The following is a 24,599-nucleotide window of genomic DNA, read 5'->3' on the forward strand; positions in this document are numbered from 1 at the left end:
GGTGGCTTCTAGCCCCCTAAAGTCCTCCTGCTCCTTCACCGCCATTCCACACTGCTCTGTTCCTTAGCTGCGCACCTCCTCGATTGTGCTCCTGTGGCCGGGAATGCACTGCCTATGTGCAGTAGCAATTTGTAGTTACCATGCAAGTGCAGAACGCTACTGGTCACGGGAATGTGATGGAGGAGGAGAGTGGCAAGTGGCCGCACATGCAGCGTTCAGAGGGGGCCAGCAGAGGAACAAAGCAGCATGGAATGACTGCAAGGGACAAGAACAACTTTAGGGGCTGGAAGAAGCCCCGAGTAAGTAGCTGGCCAATTTCTTTTAATGGTTTATGTGTCCTTTAAAGTTCTGACTACCCTTCTGCTGATTTGACAATTAAACTAGCGGTTTTTCCTATATACATGGGTGGTCCTAGTGTGGAAAAGAGGATTTCCGGGCCATAGCATGATATTGATAAGCAGGCAGCTTCTCAATATCATGCTATGGCCCTAGATATCCACCCTTACACCACCCATGTACATAGGAAACATGGGGGGAAATCTTGGTAGTTTCATTTTCAAATCTGCAGATTGAACCTGGCTGCTGGTTGTAATGTGACACTGTCAGTCACACTGGATATTGTGAGCTATGTGGTTGTCAAGTGGGACAGAGTGTCTCACTAATCACTCTGTGCCTCTGTCTGCCATTGCCCTGGGTGAGACTGTGACCATCTGTACACTGGCTCACTCTCCTCTCTCTCCCTCAAGCTGCAGCTCCCTCACACCAGTGACACTCACTCATCAATCAGGGCCAGGGAAAGCAGTGGCAGGACTGGATAATCATGGGGGTCAAAGGGTCAAGCTTCGTAAAGTTCTGGCTGGTGGGTGCTGAGTTTGATGCCCCCCTCCTCCATTAGCAGAAGCCAGCGAGACTCACATTCACACGAACATGCAGCAGCTGGCAGCGGTACGAATACAACGAGAGGAGGAGGAGAGTGTCTGGCTGGATATTCCACAAAGAACTGAGCCACGCTTCCTCTCCAATCTTCTGAGCTGCGTGTGACGTCACCTGCATTCCCCACCCATCTACACACCTGCTGGGAGCTGAGGAGGAGGGCGGAGATAGCGTCCCTGACTGACAGCTGCTGGCTGTAATGACACAGACGCCGCTGCTCACTAATGAGCCACACAGAACGTGGATAATTTTACCCGGGCTCTCAGGGAGATCAGCTGGGCGGCCCTCCCGGGTAAAAGGCTCTGGGGAGAAGACTGAAATATACTATCTACCTATACTGGGGAAACTATACTGGCTACCTATACAGGGGCAACAATACCAGCTACCTATACCAGGGGCATCGATACTGGCTACTTGTACTGGGGAAACTATACTGGCTACATATATGGGGGCAACTATACCTGGCTGCCCTACGTAGGGGGCACCTATTCCTGGCTACCTACCTACCTATACTGAGGGTGAACATTTTTGAGTGCTGTGCGATCATTCCAAATCAGGGGAAGGTGCATCCGCACAAGTTTACCTCAGGCAGCAAAAAGTCTTGAACCGGCTCTGACTACAGGAAGGGAGGAAGCATCTGGCCATTCACTGTATACTACAAGGGGGAGGGGGAAACATCTGGCCATCCACTGTATACTACAAGGGGGAGGGGGAAACATCTGGCCATCCACTGTATACTACAAGGGGAGGGGGAAACATCTGGCCTGTTCTACAAGGAGATCTGAGGGGGAAGTGTTCTCCCTAGGCCCCTTAGCTGGGTGCTCCAAGTGACTAATTTTGGTGAGCACTCAGCTGTGTTCACCAGGGAAGGGGGGGGGGGGGGGCAACATCTGACCATCTATACTACAAGGAGGGCGGAAGCATCTGGTTATCGATACTGCAAGTGGGGAGGAGCATCCGGCTACCTATACAGCGATGCGGGGAGAGGGGTGGCATCTGGCTACCTATGCTGCAAGGGCGTCTGGCTACATTTATTGCATTGGGGCAGGGAGTGCATTTGGCTACATATACTGAAAGGGGGGGGGGGCAATTTTCTGCCTACCTATACTGAAGGGGAAGGGGTGTTGGAGAAGATGCTGTTGGTCAGGGGGCGGCTGGTGACAGTACAAATCCGGCCCTGCACTACACAACAATCTGTCTCTACTCTCTCTGTCGCACTACAGCACACCCTCTCTCACTGTCACTAGACTACACTCACATCTGACTTACTACTCTATCACACTAACTTCAGCAAACTCCTCCTCTCTCGCTAGTGTCTCTCACTACGATCTGTCTGTCTACTCACTCACTCACTCACTATCTCTCAACTCACCAGATTCTGTCACACAACTCAATCCACACACAACTGATTCTCTGCAGCACAATGCAGCGCACTGTCTCCCTCAATATCCTCCTCACTGAACCCACAAAATGGCCGACAGTCTCACCTCTCTTATATACAAGAGGGGAGGGATAGCCTGTGATAGGTAGCTAGGATCTGGTTGCTAGGGCCTATAATTGCTTCCGATTGGTAGAGAATCTGAGTGGCCGGTTAATGCTGCTATATTTAATGTAAGCTATAATTGTGGATGTACGCATAACTTGCACATTTCTGCATGTAATCCTCAGTACACTGATTGGCCTGAGATGACCGTGGTGTTCCATTTTCCACAGTCATTTTGGGAAATGTAAGTCCAATCACAGGACTGGGAAATACTCGCTAGTATTGCACCAATCAGAGAGTGCGGAGGCATCCCGCAGGATTCCCATTTCCACAGAAATATTCTGCATTCTCTGATTGGTCCGATGCTTCTGAGCTCAGTGATTGGCTGACATTTCCGAGTTGCTGTAATGCGGCATTCTGACATTGGGCTCTATTCACAAAACTTCTCATACATGACTTATCACCTCATTTATAAAAATAACCTTTCAGCACATTTACAAGCAAAATAATCACTCAAAGTAAGTTGTTTCTGAATAACTTCATTTCAATATTACTTTTCTTACCTTAATTATATTATATTTTTGCTCTTTGGAAGCCTAAAAATGTAACATAGACGAGGTGGAAACAGAGGAAAACAGGTGAAAATCCTTTGTGAATTATGCCTATTGTTGCATTTATGTTTTGGAAATCGGCGTTCTGATGGAAATGTCAGACCATCCCCAGTCACAGTTTCCTTATTTGCTTAATTGGGAATAAGAGAGAGAAACATGTACTGTACATTACACGGGGCATATGAGTGACACGAGGACACAGCGGTAATAAGAATGTGGAAGTGACACCACATTGCTCTACAAACATAACACAGATCTCTTGCTATAAGTACATATAGGTCTGTTGTCACAGGAGTAACACATTGCTTCCATTGTCTCATCAAGCTCTACATTCACTGCTGCTCAATGTATGGCCAATGCTTTAGGTGTGGGAGGGGTCAGTAACATGCAAATACCTCTGACGTGTATGCAAATGTCATGCAGATTGTATGCAGACAATCAGATTTGTCAGGAAATGCATTTGAACGGCTGATCTCCCAGCTACATAACAATTTCATGCAAGCCAAAGTTGTAGTCATGTGATTGGCCGGCTGTAATGAGCTCCACCTTATGCAGTTCTCAGTCAGGCTGATAACTTGTGATGGTCATTGGCATGCCAATAACTCTGAGATGGTGCAAACTGTATGCTAATTTTATGCAAAGTTATGCAGCTGCTGCATCTGGTCCATTTCCAGTCTGCACAAACTTTGCCTCAACTTGGAATTATCAGCAGTTCACTGACCATCCCTAATGATAATTGTTCCTCCCCTCAGAATTATCTAACAGGAAGTGATGATGTTTCTCTATTTGCAGCGCAGAGTCCCGGCATCAGGAACCTCTCAGAGACTCGTCTCTCTGTATCCACAGACTGTACAACGGATGATGATGTCACTGGACAAAAGTCTCCTGCAGATATCCTGGTTACCCCAAATATTCCCTCCAACCCCTCTCACCACCTATCTGACCCTGAGGGACCTCATACCCAGCACAGCTCTCAGTCTGCTGGAGCGTCTCATTCCTGTTCCACACGTGGGAAATGGTTTGTAAAAAAATCAAGTCTTGGCATACACAAGAGAAGTCACACTGGTGAGAAGCCCTTTTCATGTGCTGAGTGTGGGAAATGTTTTGTACGGAAATCACACCTTGTCAGACATGAAAGATCTCACACTGGTGTGAAGCCCTATTCATGTGCTGAGTGTGGGAAATGTTTTGTACGGAAATCACATCTTGTCATGCATGAGAGAACTCACACTGGTGAGAAGCCCTATTCATGTGCTGAGTGTGGGAAATGTTTTGTACGGAAATCACATTTTGTCATGCATGAGAGAACTCACACTGGAGAAAAGCCCTATTCATGTGTTGAGTGTGGGAAATGTTTTTTTCAGAAATCAGACCTTGTCTGTCATAAAAGATTGCACACTGGTGTGAAGCCCTATTCATGTGCCGAGTGTGGGAAATGTTTTGTACGGAAATCACATGTTGTCAGACATAAAAGAACTCACACTGGAGAAAAGCCCTATTCATGTGTTGAGTGTGGGAAATGTTTTGTACGCAAATCAGCTCTTCTCATACATGAGAGATCTCACACTGGTGAGAAGCCCTATTCATGTGCTGAATGTGGGAAATGTTTTGCCTATAAATCACAGTTCCTCAGTCATGAGAGATCTCACACTGGAGAGCAGCCCTATTCATGTGCTGAGTGTGGGAAATGTTTTGCCTATAAATCACTGCTTCTCAGTCATGAGAGATCTCACACTGGAGAGAAGCCCTATTCATGTGCTGAGTGTGGGAAATGTTTTGGACGGAAATCAACTCTTCTCAGACATGAGAAATCTCACACAGATAAGTAAGAGCCAATAACAGGCTTGTTCAGTTCCGCTTATCCCTCTCTCATCACTGGTGAGAAGCTCTATTACTGCACTGAGTGTGGGGAATGTTTTGGTTGTCAGTGTTATTTTCCGAATGTTTCTTATATTTCTTGCTAGATGCACCTGGCAGCATATTATACAGAGTCCCGGGGCTCTTTCATGCTACTCAGTGCATTGATTTGTAAAGCAAGTCCCTGAGCTGAGGTGGGATGATGGAATAAACATGGCTACATATAGTACTAAGCCTAATTAGTAATTGGTTGTGTTCATCTTCTATTTTTTACATTGCAAGTGTTCAAGTAAATCTGTAATTAAAAGTAAAGTCAAAGTCAGATCCATACCCCTCTGGATCCTCCACAATCTCCCCACATCCTTTTCCCGACAATCAAGCCAGCGCTGCACCCTCTGGAAGGTCACAGCCGGGCTCCCATCCATGCAGGCAGGCACACTGTGCGGGATGCCTTGTGCTTGCACCCTCTGGAAGGTCACAGCTGGGCTCCCATCCATGCAGGCAGGCACACTGTGCAGGATGCCTTGTGCTTGCACCCTCTGGAAGGTCACAGCCGGACTCCCATCCATGCAGACAGGCACACTGCGTGGGATGCCTTGTGCTTGCACCCTCTGGAAGGTCACAGCCGGGCTCCCATCCATGCAGGGAGGCACACTGCGCAGGATGCCTTGTGCTTGCACCCTCTGGAAGGTCACAGCTGGGCTCCCATCCATGCAGGCGGGCACACTGGGCGCGATGCCTTGTGCTTGCACCCTCTGGAAGGTCACAGCTGGGCTCCCATCCATGCAGGCAGGCACACTGCGCGGGATGCCTTGTGCTTGCACCCTCTGGAAGGTCACAGCCAGGCTCCCATCCATGCAGATAGGCACACTGCGCGGGATGCCTTGTGCTTGCACCCTCTGGAAGGTCACAGCCAGGCTCCCATCCATGCAGGTAGGCACACTGCACGGGATGCCTTGTGCTTGCAACCTCTGGAAGGTCACAGCTGGGCTCCCATCCATGCAGGCAGGCACACTGCGTGGGAAGCCTTGTGCTTGCATCCTCTGGAAGGTTACAGCCAGGCTATCATCCTTGCAGGCGGGCACGCTGCGCGGAGTTCCTTGTGCTTGCACCCTCTGGAATGTCACAGCCGGGCTCCCGTCTATGCAGGCGGGCACACTGTGCAGGATGCCTTGTGCTTTCACCCTCTGGAAGGTCACAGCTGGGCTCCCATCCATGCAGGCAGGCACACTGCGTGGGAAGCCTTGTGCTTGCACCCTCTGGAAGGTTACAGCCGGGCTATCATCCATGCAGGCGGGCACATTGCGCGGGATGCCTTGTGCTTGCATCCTCTGGAAGGTCACAGCCGGGCTCCCTTCCATGCAGGCGGGCACACTGTGCGGGATGCCTTGTGCTTGTACCCTCTGGAAGGTCACAGCTGAGCTCCCATCCATGCAGGCAGGCACACTGTGCGGGATGCCATGTGCTTGTACCCTCTGAAAGGTCACAGCCGGGCTCCCATCCATGCAGGCAGGCACACTGTGCGAGATGCCATGTGCTTGCACCCTCTGTAAGGTCACAGCCAGGCTCCCATCCATGCAGGCGGGCACACTGCGCGGGATGCCATGTGCTTGCACCCTCTGTAAGGTCACAGCCAGGCGGGCACACTGCGCGGGATGCCTTGTGCTTGCTTTGTAGCACAGAATGACTCGGCTAGACGGATAAAAAGTCGAATTTGTACAGCTCTGTGGAACTGCAAAGGCAAAAGGCATCTTGCATCTACTCTGTGCTAATACACTTGTTCATGGACAGGAGCATGGATAGACACACCCTTCCACAGGTGCTTGTTGGGAAGGTTTGGGGGTCCCAGCACTGGATTGGTGGGGGGGGGGGGAGAGGTACGGGGATACTGAGATATGTACTCATTGGGGTACTTTTTCCCTTCAGGCTTATTTGAATAAACTTGGTGCTTTATTCTATGCTAATGAGGAAGTATCATAAGTCATATCTTGTATATCCTGCCGCATGCAGCATGTGGGGTGCACGGGGCGCCCCCTACGGCTCAGAATTTCTGAGCATTTTAGGGGCCCGCAGTGGGCCACAGACAATACTTCAGTGGTTGCTAAGCGTCTCAGGAATTGCCATGCAGGATATGAACACATTTGCTTTCCAGGGAGTAGAGTGGGTGAAACGCTCAGTCCAGGGAGGAGATCTTCAGAGATGCCTCCTAAAAACTTACTGGTAGTGATGGCCGAGGATCATATTTTTCCTTGAAAAACTGACCGAGCCCCATAGCCTTTAATGGGCAGGTGAACTTTTACAACTTTCATGGCATCTCTGCAGCCACAATTTCTTTAAAAAAAAAGTGTGGCAAAACCCAGAGAGTGGCTCAAAAATACAGGGTGGGCCATTTATATGGATACACCTTAATAAAATGGGAATGGTTGGTGATAATAACTTCCTGTTTGTGGCACATTAGTATATGTGAGGGGGGGAACTTTTCAAGATGGGTGGTGACCATGGCGGCCATTTTGAATTCAACTTTTGTTTTTTTCAATAGGAAGAGGGTCATGTGACACATCAAACTTATTGGGGATTTCACAAGAAAAACAATGGTGTGCTTGGTTTTAACGTAACTTTATTCTTTCATGAGTTATTTACAAGTTTGCAGCCATTGACCTGTCGCCGAGGTTAACACGTGAGGAGCGGATAGAAATTGTGTTGATGTCTGGTGAACACAGTAACTGGATCATTGCAGCAGATTTCAATTCAAGACACCCTAGGAGACCACCCATCTCCCATGCTACAGATAGCAAACTGCTTGCTAAGTTTCGTGAAACTGGTTCAGTGTTGGATGTTTGAAATGTGGACACATGAAATCTGTCACTAGTGAAGAAACATCAGTGGCTGTCCTAGCTTCATTTAGCAAGAGCCCACAGCGTAGCACTCGCTGCATGTCACTGGTGAGAGGCATTAATCAAACATCCCTTTGGCAGATATTGGCTACTCACAAATGACACTGTTACAAACTCCAGCTACTGCAGCATCTCAACAAGGATAACCCAGATCGGTGCACTGAATTTGCAGAATGGATAAAACAAAAATTGGATGTCATTAGCTGTAGTACAAAAGCATGACAAACAGCATGACGTTTTGGGCGGAGGCACTTTCTCAAATGCTGAAGCTCCCTTCATTTCATTCCAACATATAAAGACAATTAGACAACAATTAGACGGGGTAAGTCTTTGAGGGATCACTTTGTACGGGCTGATGTAGGCCATACAAGAGGTAAGACACAGATGTTTCTAGGCCCCGGAAAAGTTGAGACATACCCATGTTTAAACTGCCAACATTGTAACAGCATAATTAACGGTCCTGAATTACGTCATCCTAGTTCAGGAGTTCCCATTCCACTTAAACACTTTGCCACACGTGATACCAAAGGGGGTGGTGTATCTCATCAAATGCCCGTGTGGTCTGGCGTATGTTGGCCAGACCACTCGGGATATATAGACGAGGATTAATGAGCATAAAAGTAACATACAAAATCCACCAAAAGTAAAAGAAGGAGAAACCCAGACCAAAAGGGAGTCCCCCTTGGCACGTCACTTCATAGAACTGAGATACAGAGTGACACAGATTAGGTATTAGAGGTGGTGCAGTTTCAGGAAAGGAGGGATCACAGGCATTACCCTTCTGAGACGTGAGGCTCATTGGATGGACAGGCTGGGAACTCAGTCACCAGGCAGGTTAAACAAGGATTTCAGCCCTAGATGCTTTTTGTGAACACCTATTGCTGCTCTTTTCCCTAGTAAGGGTTAAGTAACTTCAAGATTTGTGCCCGCCCCCTTGTAATTGATGGGGGCGTGTTGTCTAATTGTCTTTATATGTTGGAATGAAATGAAGGGAGCTTCAGCATTTGAGAAAGGGGCTCCGCCCGAATTGTCATGCTGTTTGTCATGCTTTTGTACTACTGCTACTGACATGCAATAAACATTGGATATATCTGTGGAGGGTCAAGTCCTAATTGGGCACGTTTCTTGCTTTGGACTATTGAGAAGGAGTGATGGACCTCTAGCCCAGACTGGACTCCCCATTATAACTCATTCATCCCAGAGGCGGGCAGACACACTTTAGATTGCAAAACAAAAACTGGAACAGGACCCTCAGTTTACACAGAAGATTTTGTTCAGTGATGAGGCAAACTTTTATGTGAATGGTGAAGTTAATAAACAAAACCACCGCTATTGGTCTGACACTAACACACATTGGATTGATCCCTCCAAGGCTGTTGGAACAAAACAATTGATGGTATGGTGTGGTATATGGGGTACAAAGATAGTGGGGCCATTCTTCATCAATGGAAACCTAAAGGCCACTGGATATGTGAAATTGCTACATGATGATGTGTTTCCCTCTTTATGCACTGAAGCTGGCACATTCCCTGAGTTTTTCCAGCAAGATGGTGCACCACCACATTATGGGTGTCAGGTCTGAGCATTCCTAGATCAGTGTTCTCCCCAGAAATGTTTTCCAGCCGGGTGGCATGAAAAAGTAGCCGAGTGGAGTGAGATGACAGAATGCAGGGCAGGCGCTTCTCTGCTTACAGCAAAGGAGAAGATGAGCCAATGACAGCCAGGTGGTCACCTAAACTAGCCAGGTGGAGCACCCGGCTAAAAGAGCCTGGGGAGAACACTGTAGATGAACAGTTTCCTGGAAAGTGGATTGGTCGTTGTGGGCCAGTTGAATGGCCCCCAAGGTCTCCTGATCTGACCCCCTTAGACTTTTATCTTTGGGGTCATCTGAAGGCAATTGTCTATGCTGTGAAGATATGAGATGTGCAGCACCTGAATCTATGGATACTGGAAGCCTGTGCTAGCATTTCTCCTGCTGTGTTGCTATCAGTGTGTGAGGAGTGGGAGAAGAGGGTATGGATACTGGAAGACTGTGCGAGCATTTCTCCTGCGGTGTTGCTATCAGTGTGGGAGAAGAGGGTACGGATACTGGAAGACTGTGCTAGCATTTCTCCTGCGGTGTTGCTATCAGTGTGTGAGGAGTGGGAGAAGAGGGTACGGATACTGGAAGCCTGTGCTGGCATTTCTCCTGCTGTGTTACTATCAGTGTGTGAGGAGTGGGAGAAGAGGGTACGGATACTGGAAGCCTGTGCTAGCATTTCTCCTGCGGTGTTACTATCAGTGTGTGAGGAGTGGGAGAAGAGGGTATGGATACTGGAAGCCTGTGCTAGCATTTCTCCTGCGGTGTTACTATCAGTGTGTGAGGAGTGGGAGAAGAGGGTACGGATACTGGAAGCCTGTGCTGGCATTTCTCCTGCGGTGTTACTATCAGTGTGTGAGGAGTGGGAGAAGAGGGTATGGATACTGGAAGACTGTGCTAGCATTTCTCCTGCGGTGTTGCTATCAGTGTGTGAAGAGTGGGAGAAGAGGGTACAGATACTGGAAGCCTGTGCTGGCATTTCTCCTGCAGTGTTACTATCAGTGTGTGAGGAGTGGGAGAAGAGGGTACAGATACTGGAAGCCTGTGCTAGTATTTCTCCTGCGGTGTTGCTATCAGTGTGTGAGGAATGGGAGAACAGGGTACGGATACTGGAAGACTGTGCTAGCATTTCTCCTGCGGTGTTACTATCAGTGTGTGAGGAGTGGGAGAAGAGGGTACGGATACTGGCAGCCTGTGCTAGCATTTCTCCTGCGGTGTTACTATCGGTGTGTGAGGAGTGGGAGAAGAGGGTTGCATTGACAATCCAACACAATGGGCAGCACATTGAACACATTTTACAAGTGGTCAGAAACTTGTAAATAACTCATGAAAGAATAAAGTTACATTAAATCCAAACACACCATTGTTTTTCTTGTGAAATTCCCAATAAGATTGATGTCTCACATGACCCTCTTTCTATTGAAAAAACAAAAGTTGGATTCAAAATGGCCACCATGGTCACCACCCATCTTTTAAAAATAGGGGTTTTAAAAAATTTTGTTTTTTTATTAATTAAAAACAAATACAAATCGCAGCAGCAATCAAATACTACCAAAAGAAAGCACTATTAGTGAGAAGAAAAAGAGGTAAAATTAATTCGGGTGAGCAATAAATTTCATTCATTTGGACAGAGCAATAAACCGTTAAAGTTGTGAACTGCCGAATTGTAGAAAATGGCCTGGTCACTGGGGGGGGTATAAACCTCTGGTGCTCAAGTGGTTAAACTTCATGGTCAGAGTGTGGGAAAGTGGTTAGCAGTTAATAGCAAAGCCCTCATACATCCTAGAAACACTCAGTAGTCGGGGTATGTTCAGGAGAACAGTGGGGAGAATAGGAATAAAAGTCCTTGTAGTTTTGGAGAAAGTAGGTTTTAAAGTTTCGAAAGGAAAAAAAGTATATATTTAAATGTGGTTAAATTACAGATGATGTATAAACCTATCAGTAATGTAAATTTACATATATGAAAAGAAAGAGCAGTGACATCATGACAGGGTTTCCTGGTGGTGATTACGCAGTGAGTACTGACCACCTGGAAACCCTGTGGAAATGTGGCAACGCTTTGGCCGGGGATTGCTATACATCCGCAATATCACTGGATAAGGATCCCTGGAAACTTTACCTATTTTTTGGACCATTAAAAAATTTTGTTCAGAATTTGGGAAATGGAAAAAAATGACTTGGGGTCCCCCCTCTCGAGCCTCTTTAACCCATTTTTAAATACAACAATCTGTACTTAATTGTGGTTTTGAATTGGTGAAGTGGCACACCACTACGAATCTATATAGAATCATCGCCTCCCAATTTATGCAAATTTAGCCTCTTTAACCCCTTGTCCCTCATGCAGGCTGGGATAGCCAGAATGCAGAGCCCCGGCCGCATGTGGCTTCGCACCCTGAGCTATGCCAGCATGCATGGTCCATGGTATGGCGGGGGGTTCTGGAGGAGAGGGGCGGCTAAGCCTCCCTCGGTGCCCTTGTCCAATCCATGGGGCTCTTCCCCACCTCCGGTGCCCCAGGAGGAATTGGGGGCCGTCATGGTGGCATCTGGAAGGGGACCCCCTTTTTTGACATCTGCTGCAATAAGCAAAACATGCTTTAAAAAAGCGCACTGAAACTCGCACCAACGCAAGTGGTTTTATCCCGCGCTTTTACACATTTCTGAACGCACCGAATGGGGACGAGGCCTAAAGTATTTTAATGTTCTAAATTAATAATAAATACTTACCTTAAATAAATGTTTCTACACCAATATCCTCCCGTTACCTTGAAGATCTCTGCTGACTGCCGCCACACACGCCGCTCCCCCACACTTCCCTCAGCTGTACTTAGTATAGCTGAGAGCCCCTCCCACCCGACGCTGCATCGCTCACTCCCCCTATCCTCCCGGCCCCCCACACCTAAGACACCAACCCATTCTGGCATCTAGAGCACTTTCTGAAAAATGTTCCTCTTGTTCTCCTTTACATACCCTGAAAATTTGGTGTTTCTCGCACGTCCAGGGGCTTTGCAATTAAACACGGCAGCCATTCATTCTACGGTTAAATGCGAACGCAAACTTTTGACAGGGAAGCTCGCATTAAATACAAGCGAGCGACAGAAGTTGACCGTGAACTGTTTTTCCAGGGAACTATTCTGCCATCACTACTTACTACTACTTTTCCAGATGAGCACTTGATTCCCTGAAGGACTGAACACTAAATGGGATTTAAATTTGTTTTCTGGTTTTATCCCGGGAGCAGTATATTTATCCCCTCAGGACTTCATGTAAGTCTCAGTGCTGTAAATATACTTACCTCGCCAGGATCGCCTGCTGTGCGCGCTTGTGCATGCATTCTCGTTGCCGCCCCTTAGTACACTGATCAGTGAACGGGAGCACAGTTCCCATTCACCGATCAAAATGCCTGTGGTCAGTGATCTCATTGATGCTGGTGTTCATTGACAAAAGTGAAAGTAGAGCATACAGGCATTACTTCTGTACCACGTGTATTCAGTACATAGGAGGTTTAAATGGGGGGGGGGGGGGGGGGGGCTGTAGTGGCCAAATAGTAAAATTGGTAAAATTGTGGCCAAATAGTAAAATTACACCTACATACATCCCAATAAATAAAGATGCATAAAATACCCCATGAATTAACACCTTACCTCCCTTTCCATAGTTACAAAAATAAAGCACTTTTATAAAAATAAAAAATAACATTTACAAAAAAAATAGTTACCTTAGGGACTCGACTGTTTTAATATGTATGTCATGAGGGTTTATTACTGTTATTTTTGTAAATAAGGGCTTGTAATTAGTGACAGACGCAAAACTAGAAAAATACACCTTTTTTTCCAAATAAAATTTTGTTGTAGTATATTCTGATAGGGACATAATTTAAATGGTGTAATAAGCGGGACAAATGGGCAAATAAAATACATGGGTTTTAATTACAGTGGCATATATTATTTTAAAACTCTAATGGTTGAAAACTGAGAAACCATGATTTTTTCTCCAGTTTTTTCTTATTATTCTCATTAAAATGCATTTAGAATAAAATAATTTTTTAGCAAAGCGTACCACCCAAAAATAGCCTAATTGGTGGCAAAAAAACAAGATATATATCATTTTGTTGCGAAAAGTAGTGATAAAGTTATTGGTGAATGAAAGGGTGGATCGCTGAACTGTGAAAATTGCTCTGGTCCATAAAGGAAAAACCCATTAGTGGTGAACTAATTAAATCTTTTGTGCATCAAGCATCTGAATTTGACCTGCACCACACCGTCTTCTGGATATCTGCAGCTCAGGCATGCAATGTATACCCAGTGTGAGAACTTCCCTACACATATGACTCCTATTCGGGGTCCACCATCTAAGCAGCTTATTTCAGCTCTGTGTAATATGATAATGCTACCCTCAGCCAGCCCCTGTGCTGCCTCCTGCCGGACGGTCTATGTGAGGGATGTAGGTGATACCCTCAGACTGGAACGACTGACTAAGGCTGCTCCCCACACACCTGATCGACTGCTGTACTTATACGCTATACACCGAGCCTACCTTACTCCGGTACCCCTATCCAAATGTAACAATAACAATACCTTTTTTTATAGCTCCTTTTCTCCCATAAGACTCAAAGCGCTTAGGCTCTCTCAGATTCAGTGATTGGCAGTGGGATGAAGTATTAACACTGAGCATAAAATTATATTTCTGCAATTGCCAAACTGAACAGGTGGGTTTTCAGTCTGAATTTAAACACATCCAGAGATGGAGCTGTCCTGAACTGCTGAGGTAAGGAGTTCCATAATGTAGGAGCAGCATGACAGAAGGTTCTGGCTTGCAGCCTAACTGCCCCAAATGCTTTTTACACATAAAGTGGACCTGTTCTCAGGTTATCACATTTGGCTTGATTCACTAAACCGTGATAACTCAAATATCACACCTTATCAAAGTTAACATGCCTTATCAGAGTAGCATAGCGAGTGCTACGAACTTATGCCTGCTAATTGGCAATGGCACTCCTCCTGCCCTGAGCCCCTGCGGGTTTTAAGTGCTCGCTATGCTACTCTGATAAGGTGTGTTAACGTTGATAAGGTGTGATATCTTTGATAAGGTGTGATATGAGTTATCACGGTTTAGTGAATCAAGCCCATTGGGCACAAGTCATCTATTTCCTCAGTGACTACATGGGCTGCCCCAGAGGTGTGCCTTCTTTATATATTTCCCCAATCCTTTACTGGAAAATTCCTGATACAATTTGCTATAGAGACGCTTCACATAGCTCGCTAACTCCTCACCAAGTGTTGGAGACTTACCACAGCGCCATCGTGCACTGAGTGGGTCAGGTCTGTGACTCGGATGCTTCCCCTCCACAAGGCAGTATATCACCGCAGAGGTACCCAATCTATTGTGACCAAATCTGCTCTACCTGGATAAATTCCCCACACACTAAGTTATAATATATCCCCTATACTGAGTACCCATCACTGTTATTAATCTCCAGCTGACGTCCGAGCTCCTTCATATTACTGCTGGTTGTTTTGTATCCTCTAAGGCAACTGTTCATGTTTATGGCTGTTTTATAGTATATATATATATATATATATATATATATATATATATATATATATATATATATATATATATATATATATATAAGTAGGCCAAGTGCTTGACGTTTATATGTATCCTGATGTGCCTATTCCAGGCCTCTAATGTATCATCTGACACTTTGTTGTTCTCTCTCACTAATGTGTATTTGCCTTACTTCTCCAATAAACTTGGCTACTTTAAAAAAAAAAAAAAAAAAAAAAGTTTTATGGTTGTAATTAAGCATATTTCCTCATGGAAGATGCTCTTATCCTGTTCTTACTACATCATCATGTCTGTTACTCTATGTGAGGTTGTGTTCCCCTTTAGACTGTCATTTGCATTGCCTGGCGGGGGGGTCATCACACTACTATTTAAAGTGGACCTGAACTCAGACCTTCCTCTCTGTTCTAAAGATAAGCAACGGTATAATAACCTTTTAAAGTGACACTGAAGCGAAAAAACAACTTATGATATAATGAATTGTATGTGTAGTACAGATAATGAATAGAACATTAGTAGCAAAGAAAAGAGCTGTTATGTTCAGTTATATAGCATTTATTCCTGTTCACCAAATACAGAGTATGGTTTGCAGAGCTAATGTTCCTTTGACATTCCTTGCAGTAGAAACCTTATCTAAGGTTGTTTGTCACTGTTTCTTTGATGTATAAGCACTTCAGAAAATAGGACTGTCTGTGACACAAGTTGGGTCAGAGAGCTCAGACAAGCTCTTTTTCATAGATAACCACTGAAGTTGTTTAACTCTTCCTGTACTGGAAACCATGTATGACTTGTTTCTTTGCTTCTAATATTCTATTTCTTACCTGTAGTACACATATAATTCATTATCTCATAAGTTTATTTTGGCTTCAGATTCACTTTAAAGAAAAACATTTCTTTGTTACAGCTGATACAATTCCTGCGATAAATCTGCAGTGCGTCTACTTCATGCTTTCATGAAAGCAGACATAACGTTAACATCTTTTCACGCTGGTGCGTGACGAGGTAACAGACACTGGTAATATACAACAACAGTATTATGGTTTAGACCGGTCACTACTTGTGCACAAGTAATCTTTCGAGTTACAGAATCGTCAGGCTTAATCGTAGTCAAAAACAGCAGGGTCAATAACGGGTATCAGATGTCAGTCGTGTTTCAAGGATCAGACAGTAGCAAGGTCAGGGGTCAGACCGGGTCGGTAACGTTAATCAGATGACTGCGGTACAGAAGGGTAAAACAGAGGCAAGGTCAGAAAACAGGCTAGAAGTCGGTACACAGATAAGAGAGAAGTCTTGAAAAAGCGGAGGCTGATCCTCCATGAAACGCGTTGTCAGTTTTAATAAAAATATTATAGTCGTACTTGCTTTTATGGTGGCTTTCTGTACCAGACCACCTTTTTCCCCTAACACATAGACGCCGCCCGCAGTGTTACTGTGATGCGAACATGCGTCTTTGTTTCTATAGTTACCTTTCAGGAAGCGCGCGGGAGAGTGACGTCACATCCGCCCCATCCGATCTGGAGAGCCCGTTCCCCGGCTCGGCAGAGAGGGACACACGCTAATCGTGGCCGAGTACGCTGTGCTGGCCAAATTGGAAATAGGTGAGATCTGTCCTGGAAGTGGGTCAATCCATTGTGACTTGAAGGCTTAGAGCGCCCCTCTTCTCTCTTTCATATCGTTTTAGTGGCATTCGGGAGCAGCCTAGCCGCAAGTTGGTGGCCTGATTGCGCCTGGGGTTTTCCACTGCCTCATTTTCTTTCTGGTACACAGATAAATCATACAATAGATGTTTAATTCAATAATATCAGGAGGATATTAGGAATGAATTACAATTACAGCTATCAATACTCAAACCAACAACGACTGACTAACTAGAGTACATATATATGGTGAGTACCACCATATATAATGTAGCTCAAAGGTAGCTAGCTAGGCCAAGAACCAGCAAACTGATTAGTATCAAGGCCAGTGAGCAACTGAAGCTCCTGGTCTTATATACCTGGATGAAATTTCCTGCCTTCACTCCCTCAGATGACGTCAGCTGCCGACGTCACCTAGATCCACCTCCTTGGCCTGTAAAGGCCACTCTGGCTCGAGCATGTGCTTCTGTCTGATCAGCGCGCGCGGCCTGACTGTCTGCCAGAGGGACGCCGACAGGTGCGGATGGCGTAGCAGCCCGCACGGATGAGCGAGTCCTGCTGGAGACGCCATGACGGACATCGCAGGACCCGCTGTCATCAGGTAAGTTTGTTACATTACCCCCCTCTGAGGAGTGGTCTCCGGACACTCACTAAGTGGTCTATCAGGATTTTTTAAATGAAATTCTTGCACCAACTGATCTGCATGAACCTGATGAGCAGGGATACAGCATCTCTCCTCAGGACCGTATCCCTCCCAGTCTACCAAATATTGTAAGGAATTACGGACCTTCTGAGAATCGAGAATTCTCTTGACTTCATACTCAGTCTCCCCATCAATTTCAACAGGAGGAGGAGGATCTACAGAAGTAAGTATGTTAGCTGCCGGTTTTAAGAGTGAAACATGAAATGATTTAACTCCCTTAATAGATGGTGGCAACATTACCCTGTAGACGGCATTGTTTATTTTCTCTTGAATGGGATATGGACCAATAAATCTTTGTCCTAATTTTGCTGAAGGTTGACGCAAGGGAATATTACGAGTAGAGACCCAAAAAAGATCTCCAGGAGTAAATTTAAATTCAGGTAGCCATTTAGCGTCCGCATATAATTTGTGACGGTTCACGGCATTATTCAAATTTTGTTGAACCTGGGCCCAGATTTGCTGAAAATGAGAATTCCACTCCTCCAATTCTGGAAAAGGAGAAGAGGACGTTGGAAAACAAGTGAACCGAGGGTTCTGACCAGAGACCATCATGAATGGAGACATTTTAGTGGAAGCTCTAGGAAGATTATTAACAGCAAATTCTGCAAAAGGTAAAAACTCCAACCATGACTCTTGACAGTCAGAAACAAAACACCTGAGATATTGCTCTAAAGTTTGGTTAGTTCTTTCAGTTAGTCTATTGGTCTCTGGATGAAACCCTGATGAAAAAGACAAAGTGAAACCCAACAGGGAGCTGAAAGCACGCCAAAAACGGGAGACAAACTGGACCCCCCGATCAGACACAATATTCTCAGGTATTCCATGCAACCGAAACACATGAACGATAAACAATTTTGCTTACTCCTTAGCAGACGGTAATCCAGACAGGGGTACGAAGTGTGCCATTTTACTAAAGCGGTCAATGATTACCCAAATCACCCTTTTTCCACCCGAGGGAGGCAAATCCACTATAAAATCCATGGATAAATGAGTCCATGGTTTGGATGGAATGGGTAACAGCATCAGATGACCTCGAAGGGCAGCCCAAGAGACCTTGTTTCTGGCACACGTGGTACAAGCAGCCACAAAAACCTTACAATCCTTGTTTAAAGAAGGCCACCAAACGTGACGAGACAAGAGCTCTAGTGTCTTTGTCTCCCCTGGATGACCAGCTGACTTGGATTCATGAAACTGCTGAAGTGTCTGTAGGCGGAGATGCAATGGTACATAGTCAACATTGGGGGGTTTCTCTGCGGGACTATCCTGCTGAAAGGGTTGCAATGAAACACTCAGGTCAGGAGCTTCCTGAGTGTTGAGTGCTGCCAGGACACAACGTGCAGGGAGAATGGTTTCAGGGTTTACAGATGGAGAAGTTTCCATTTCAAAACTTCGGGACAAAGCATCAGCTTTTACATTTTTGGGCCCAGGTTTATACGTAATAATGAAATTGAATCAATGAAAGAACATGGCCCAGCGGGCCTGTCTTGGATTGAGTCTCTTAGCTCCCTCAATATACTGCAAGTTCTTGTGATCTGTATACACAGTAACAGGATGTAGTGCCCCCTCCAACCAGTGCCTCCACCCTTCAAAGGCCATTTTTACCGCTAGTAACTCCCTGTTGCCTATGTCATAGTTACGCTCAGATGATGAAAATTTTTTAGAAAAAATTCACAAGGGTGCAATCATTCAGGCTAGCCTGAAAATTGTGACAGGACTGCTCCCACTCCAACTTCAGAGGCATCAACCTCAACGAAGAATGGTAACTTCACATTGGGATGTGTAAGAATGGGAGCAGAACAAAATGCAGATTTTAAATCAGAGAATGCTTTGCAAGCCTGAGGTGACCAATGAACAGCATCTTAGTCAGATCAGGAATAGGAGCAACCACAGTGGAGAAGTTTCTGATGAACTTGCGGTAATAATTGGCAAAACCCAAAAATCTCTGAATAGCCTTGAGACCTTTGGGCTGTGGCCAATCTAAAACTGCTGAGAGTTCCTTCTGATCCATGGATAACCCAGTGTCTGAAATTATATACCCTAGAAAAGGTACCTGGGTAACCTCAAACAGACATTTTTCCAACTTAGCAAATAAAGAGTTCTCCCTCAGTATTTGTAAAACACATTTTACATGTTGACGTTGTTCCGACAGGTTACTTAAATAAATCAAAATGTCATCTAAATAGATCACAACAAATTTTCCTAACACATTTCTGAACAGGTCATTTACAAAATCTTGGAAGACAGCAGATGCATTGCAAAGACCAAAAGGCTGTAAAGATCGGTGTAACACAGAGGATCTGATTACCGGTGATCTGCAGTAATACTGGGAATACAGATATATACCAGATTATAGATGATGTGCAGTATCACCGATAATCTGATATTCTAGCTAACCTCTGGACACCTGAGTAGAGTGTAGTGTTTGGTGTAACTGTAACACTTAGAGGACTAAGCCTCAAAGCAGCAAGGAGTACTGCACGGATTCCTTCCGAAGGCCTGAACTCTCCTAGGAGGGAGGAGTCAGGCTGAGAGTAGGAAGGACTATTTGATAGTGACACTCAAGAGGAGGTGTCACTAACAGGACTGGGAACCGCCTCTAACAGTAAGGTCGGTTCTCGAGGTCGGACAAGCCAGGTCGTAAACACACAGACAGATAAAGTACAGATTCAGAAGGCAGATGCGGAGTCTAGTAAACAGGCAGGGTTCGGCAACAGGGTACCAGAAATATCGAGGTACAGAATCAGGAGGCAGATGCAGAGTCTTAGGGCGAGCCGGGGTTCGGCAACAGAGTATCAGAACGGCAAGGTACAAGATCAGAGTTCAGAAGGACAGTCAGGCAGGCAAAGGGTCATAACAGATAATCACAATCAAACTAGTACTTTAAGCTATCAACAGAATCTAGCTAAGTGTAGGATTACAGCTCCAGCTGGTCCCGGCACATTTTAGGATCTGACTAAGGTCTGAGTGCTACCACGTTGTGATCGCAACGCCAGACAACCAGCAACTGAACAGCCGGCAGTATATATACACAGGCATCTCTCCAGCACCTCCCTAAGTGCTGGACCAATGAGAAGAGGCCTAATCGTCAGCTGACCGAGCAGGTCAGCTGACCTTTTTCTGGCTGCCATATAGGCTCTGCCTCTCCGCGCGCACGCGCGTCACTCTGAATCTAGAGGGACTATGAGTCCCAGCCACACCAGCACCGCTCTGCGGTGTCTCAGGGCCATGCGCGCTAACCGCCGCGTCAGACGCGGCGGTTTCTCCGCGCTCCGCCATGCCCTTGAGGGAAGCAGCCGCCTCACGCTGAGTAGAGGCGGCTGCTTTCCCGCGATGCCTCACAGTACCCCCCCCCCCCCCGAGGAGTGGACTCCGGACAGCTCCTACCAGGTTTCTCAGGATGTAAGGCATGAAACTCCTTCCTTAATTCGTCCGCATGTATGCGACTCCCCGGTACCCATTGACCCATTGTCTCTCCTCAATGCCATACCCTCTCCAATGCACCAAATATTGTACCGAGTTCTGTACAATGCGTGAGTCTAATATTTTCTCCACCTCGTACTCAGGTTGGTCATCCACCGTCACAAGAGGAGGAGGCGCGGGACCCACATGGACCGCAGGTTTAAGGAGGGACACGTGAAAAGATCTTACGCCCCGCATGCTGGCCGGAAGATCTACAGCATAAGTGACATTGTTGATTTTCTTGGTCACAGAAAACGGACCCACAAACCTGGGACCCAATTTGGCTGATGGCTGTTTCAGGGTCAAATGACGTGTGGAAACCCAGACTAAGTCCCCTGGTTGAAACTTCCATTCCAGAGAATGTTTCTTGTCAGCTTGACCCTTTTGACTTAGAAACGCCTTCTCCAAATTACTCTTAACAATCCTCCAATTGTCTCTGAGTGACCTCTGCCAAGCCTCCAGTGCTGGGAACAGAGTGGAGGCCACTGGCAATGGGGAAAACTTAGGCAACCTCCCGGTCACTACCTGAAACGGAGAGAATCCCGAGGAGGAACTTCTCAAATTATTGTGCGCAAATTCAGCGAATGGTAAAAACTTGACCCAATCGTTCTGCGCTTCAGCCACATAGCATCTCAAAAATTGTTCCAGTGATTGATTGACCCTCTCCGTTTGCCCATTGGTCTGTGGGTGGTAGCCTGACGAGAATGACAGCTCCATGCCCATTTGATGACAAAATGCCCTCCAAAATCCAGACACAAATTGGACTCCCCTATCTGACACGATGTTTTCCGGAATGCCATGCAGCCGGAAAACGTGAATGATGAACAATTCGGCCAGTTCCTGAGCCGAGGGGAGTCCTTTCAGGGGCACAAAATGGGCCATTTTGCTAAAGCGGTCGACTATCACCCAAATGACCAAAATGCCTTCAGACCTGGGCAATTCCCCCACAAAATCCATGGACAGGTGGGTCCATGGCTCACTCGGGGTGGGCAAAGGCTGTAACCTTCCCACAGGTGCCAGCCGGGAGGGTTTACTTTTAGCACATGCCGCACATTCCCTGACATATTCCTTGCAGTCTGTTGCCATAGAAGGCCACCAAGCACACCTGGCAATCAGATCCTGCGTTCTGGCAGCTCCAGGGTGACCAGCATTCTTATGGGCGTGAAACATTTGTAGAACCTGTAGACGAAATGGCAGTGGGATAAACATAACCCCCTCAGGTTTTCCCTCGGGGACATCCTGCTGAAAGGGACCCAGAACCTCTGTCCAATCCTCCCAGGTCTCTGTGGCTGCTAACACTAACCTCTGCGGGATGATGGACTCAGGAGCGGGGGTCTGTGCTGTTTCTTGTTCGAAACATCTGGACAGGGCATCTGCCTTAATGTTTTTGCTGCCTGGAGTGTACGTGATTATAAATCTGAACCTCGTAAAAAATAAAGACCAATGGGCCTGACGGGGACTTAGTCTCTTAGCCCCCTCGATGTATTCCAAATTATTGTGATCAGTGTAAACCGTGATCGTATGTTCTGCCCCTTCTAACCAATGGCGCCATTCTTCAAATGCCAATTTAATGGCCAGAAGTTCCCGGTTGCCTATATCGTAGTTTTTTTCCGCCGGTGAAAACCTACGGGAAAAATAAGCGCATGGATGTAATCTGCCCTGCAACCCTGACCGTTGAGACAGCACCGCCCCCACCCCAACCTCCGAGGCATCAACCTCCACAATAAAGGCAAAGGACGTGTCTACATGTCTCAAAATAGGCGCTGAGCAAAACAATTTTTTCAAGTGAGAAAAGGCTGCCACGGCCTCAGAGGACCAGTGGTTGGTATCTACCTCCTTTTTTGTGAGACTGGTAAGGGGGGCAATTATCGTGGAGTACCCCTTTATGAACCTCCTATAGTAGTTCGCAAAACCCAAAAATCTCTGCAGGGGCTTCAACCCCACTGGCTGTTTCCATTCCAAGACAGCTGTGACCTTGGCAGGATCCATTGACAGGCCTGAGGTGGAAATCACATACCCTAAAAACGTGACAGTGGTCACCTCAAAAATACACTTCTCCACCTTGGCATAAAGCATATTTTGCCTCAATTTGTCCAACACAAATTTAACGTGGATCCTGTGCTCGGAGAGGTTGTTGGAATAGATTAGTATATCGTCGAGGTATACCAGCACAAATCTACCCAACACCTACCTGAATACCTCGTTGATTAATTCTTGGAAGACGGCTGGCGCATTGCACAACCCGAAGGGCATCACTAAGTACTTGTAATGCCCGTCGGGTGTGTTGAAGGCCGTCTTCCATTCATCGCCCTTTCTAATGCGGATCAGGTTGTATGCACCCCTCAGATCTAACTTTGAGAAGATCTTAGCGTTTGTGACCTGCGTGAATAAATCGTCTATCAATGGTAACGGATAACGATTCTTCACCGTGATTTTATTCAGGCCACGGTAATCGATGCAAGGTCGAAGACCTCTGTCTTTTTTCTTAACAAAAAAGAAACCGGCCCCCGCAGGCAACCGGGAGGGGCGAATGAACCCTTTGGCTAGATTGTCACGGATGTACTCCTGCATAGCCACTTTCTCTGGTCCAGGCAAATTATACAGGTGACCCCCTAGGGGGCATACAACCGGCACGGAGATCGATGGGGCAATCGAAAGGGCGATGAGGAGGTAACTTATCAGCAGCCTTGGGACAGAATACATCCGAGAATTCAGAGTATTGCTCGGGAACACCCTCCACATGGATCTTGGTCTGACCTAATGTCACTTTCCCTAGACACTGCTGGGAACAGAAGTCTGACCAACTGGTTAATTGTCCTGCAGCCCAACTAATCTGTGGCGAATGGAGCTGCAGCCAGGGCATACCTAAGACAATTGTGGAGGTAGTCATATGTAATACAAAAAAACTTAAACTTTCCTTATGCAGTACCCCAATAGTGACTTCCACCTCTGGTGTCTGAGACAGCGGACGGTCCCTTTGTAGCGGGGAGTCGTCCACGGCAGTAACCTGGATAGGTGGTTTTACTGGGGTGAGTGGAATGCCCAACTTCTCTGCAAACTCGGAACTCATAAAATTAGCCGCGGAGCCTGAATCAACAAAGGCCTCCGTGGCTTCAGATTTTGTCCCCCCACGTAATCGTACAGGGAAGGAGCAAACGTTTTTCTTTTAGGGGTATGAGCTGGGCGCCTAGGGTGTTACCCCCTACAATTCCTAGGCGGTAGCGTTTCCCGGCTTATTAGGACAGTTTCATACCCTATGCCCTCCTTCAGCGCAATACAGACATAGTTGCTCAGTCATTCTCCGTCTTCGCTCCACCTGGGTCAATTTTGACCGACCGATCTGCATCGGCTCGGGAGGAGGCAAGACCGGAGAAGATGAGACAGAGGGAGATGGCGTTACCAGAGGTGCAGCGGGAGGTGCCGCCTAAGATGTCACCCTGACACGATGACTACCCCTGGTCTGTCTCTGATGGCGTAGCCTGCGGTCGATACGAATGGCCGACGAGATGGCCTCATCGACCGTTTTGGGCTCGGGCTGACTCAACATTAAGTCGGAGACCTCATCCGACAACCCAGACAAAAAACAGTCCAAGAGGGCATAGGTGTCCCACCTGGCCGTAACTGACCACCTTCTGAATTCAGCCGCATAATCTTCGACCGGACCTTTGCCTTGCCGCAAAAGCTTGAGCTTCCGCTCGGAGGTCGCGGCAAGGTCCGGGTCATCATAAATTACTGCCATGGCTTTAAAGAATTCCTCTACAGAGGTAAGAGCTGTGTCTCTGGGAGGTAGGCTATACGCCCAGGTCTGGGAGTCGCCGGACAATAAAGTTTTAATAAACGTGATTCTCTGGGCCTCAGAACCAGAGGATCGGGGTCTC

At 46.6% G+C, this 24,599-nt stretch overlaps 1 protein-coding gene across 1 annotated transcript in view; it reads left to right on the forward strand.

Moving 5' to 3' along the window:
* The window catches only part of LOC137525343 (uncharacterized), a 440,546-nt gene that overhangs the window by 136,801 nt on the left and 279,146 nt on the right, over nucleotides 1-24,599 (forward strand). Inside the window, 2 exon segments of the mRNA XM_068246397.1 lie at nucleotides 3,820-4,852; nucleotides 20,826-20,944. Coding sequence (XP_068102498.1) covers nucleotides 3,820-4,852; nucleotides 20,826-20,944 — 1,152 coding nt within the window.

Source organism: Hyperolius riggenbachi, chromosome 7 (assembly GCF_040937935.1).
Source record: "Hyperolius riggenbachi isolate aHypRig1 chromosome 7, aHypRig1.pri, whole genome shotgun sequence".
NCBI classification, from domain to species: Eukaryota; Metazoa; Chordata; class Amphibia; order Anura; family Hyperoliidae; genus Hyperolius; species Hyperolius riggenbachi.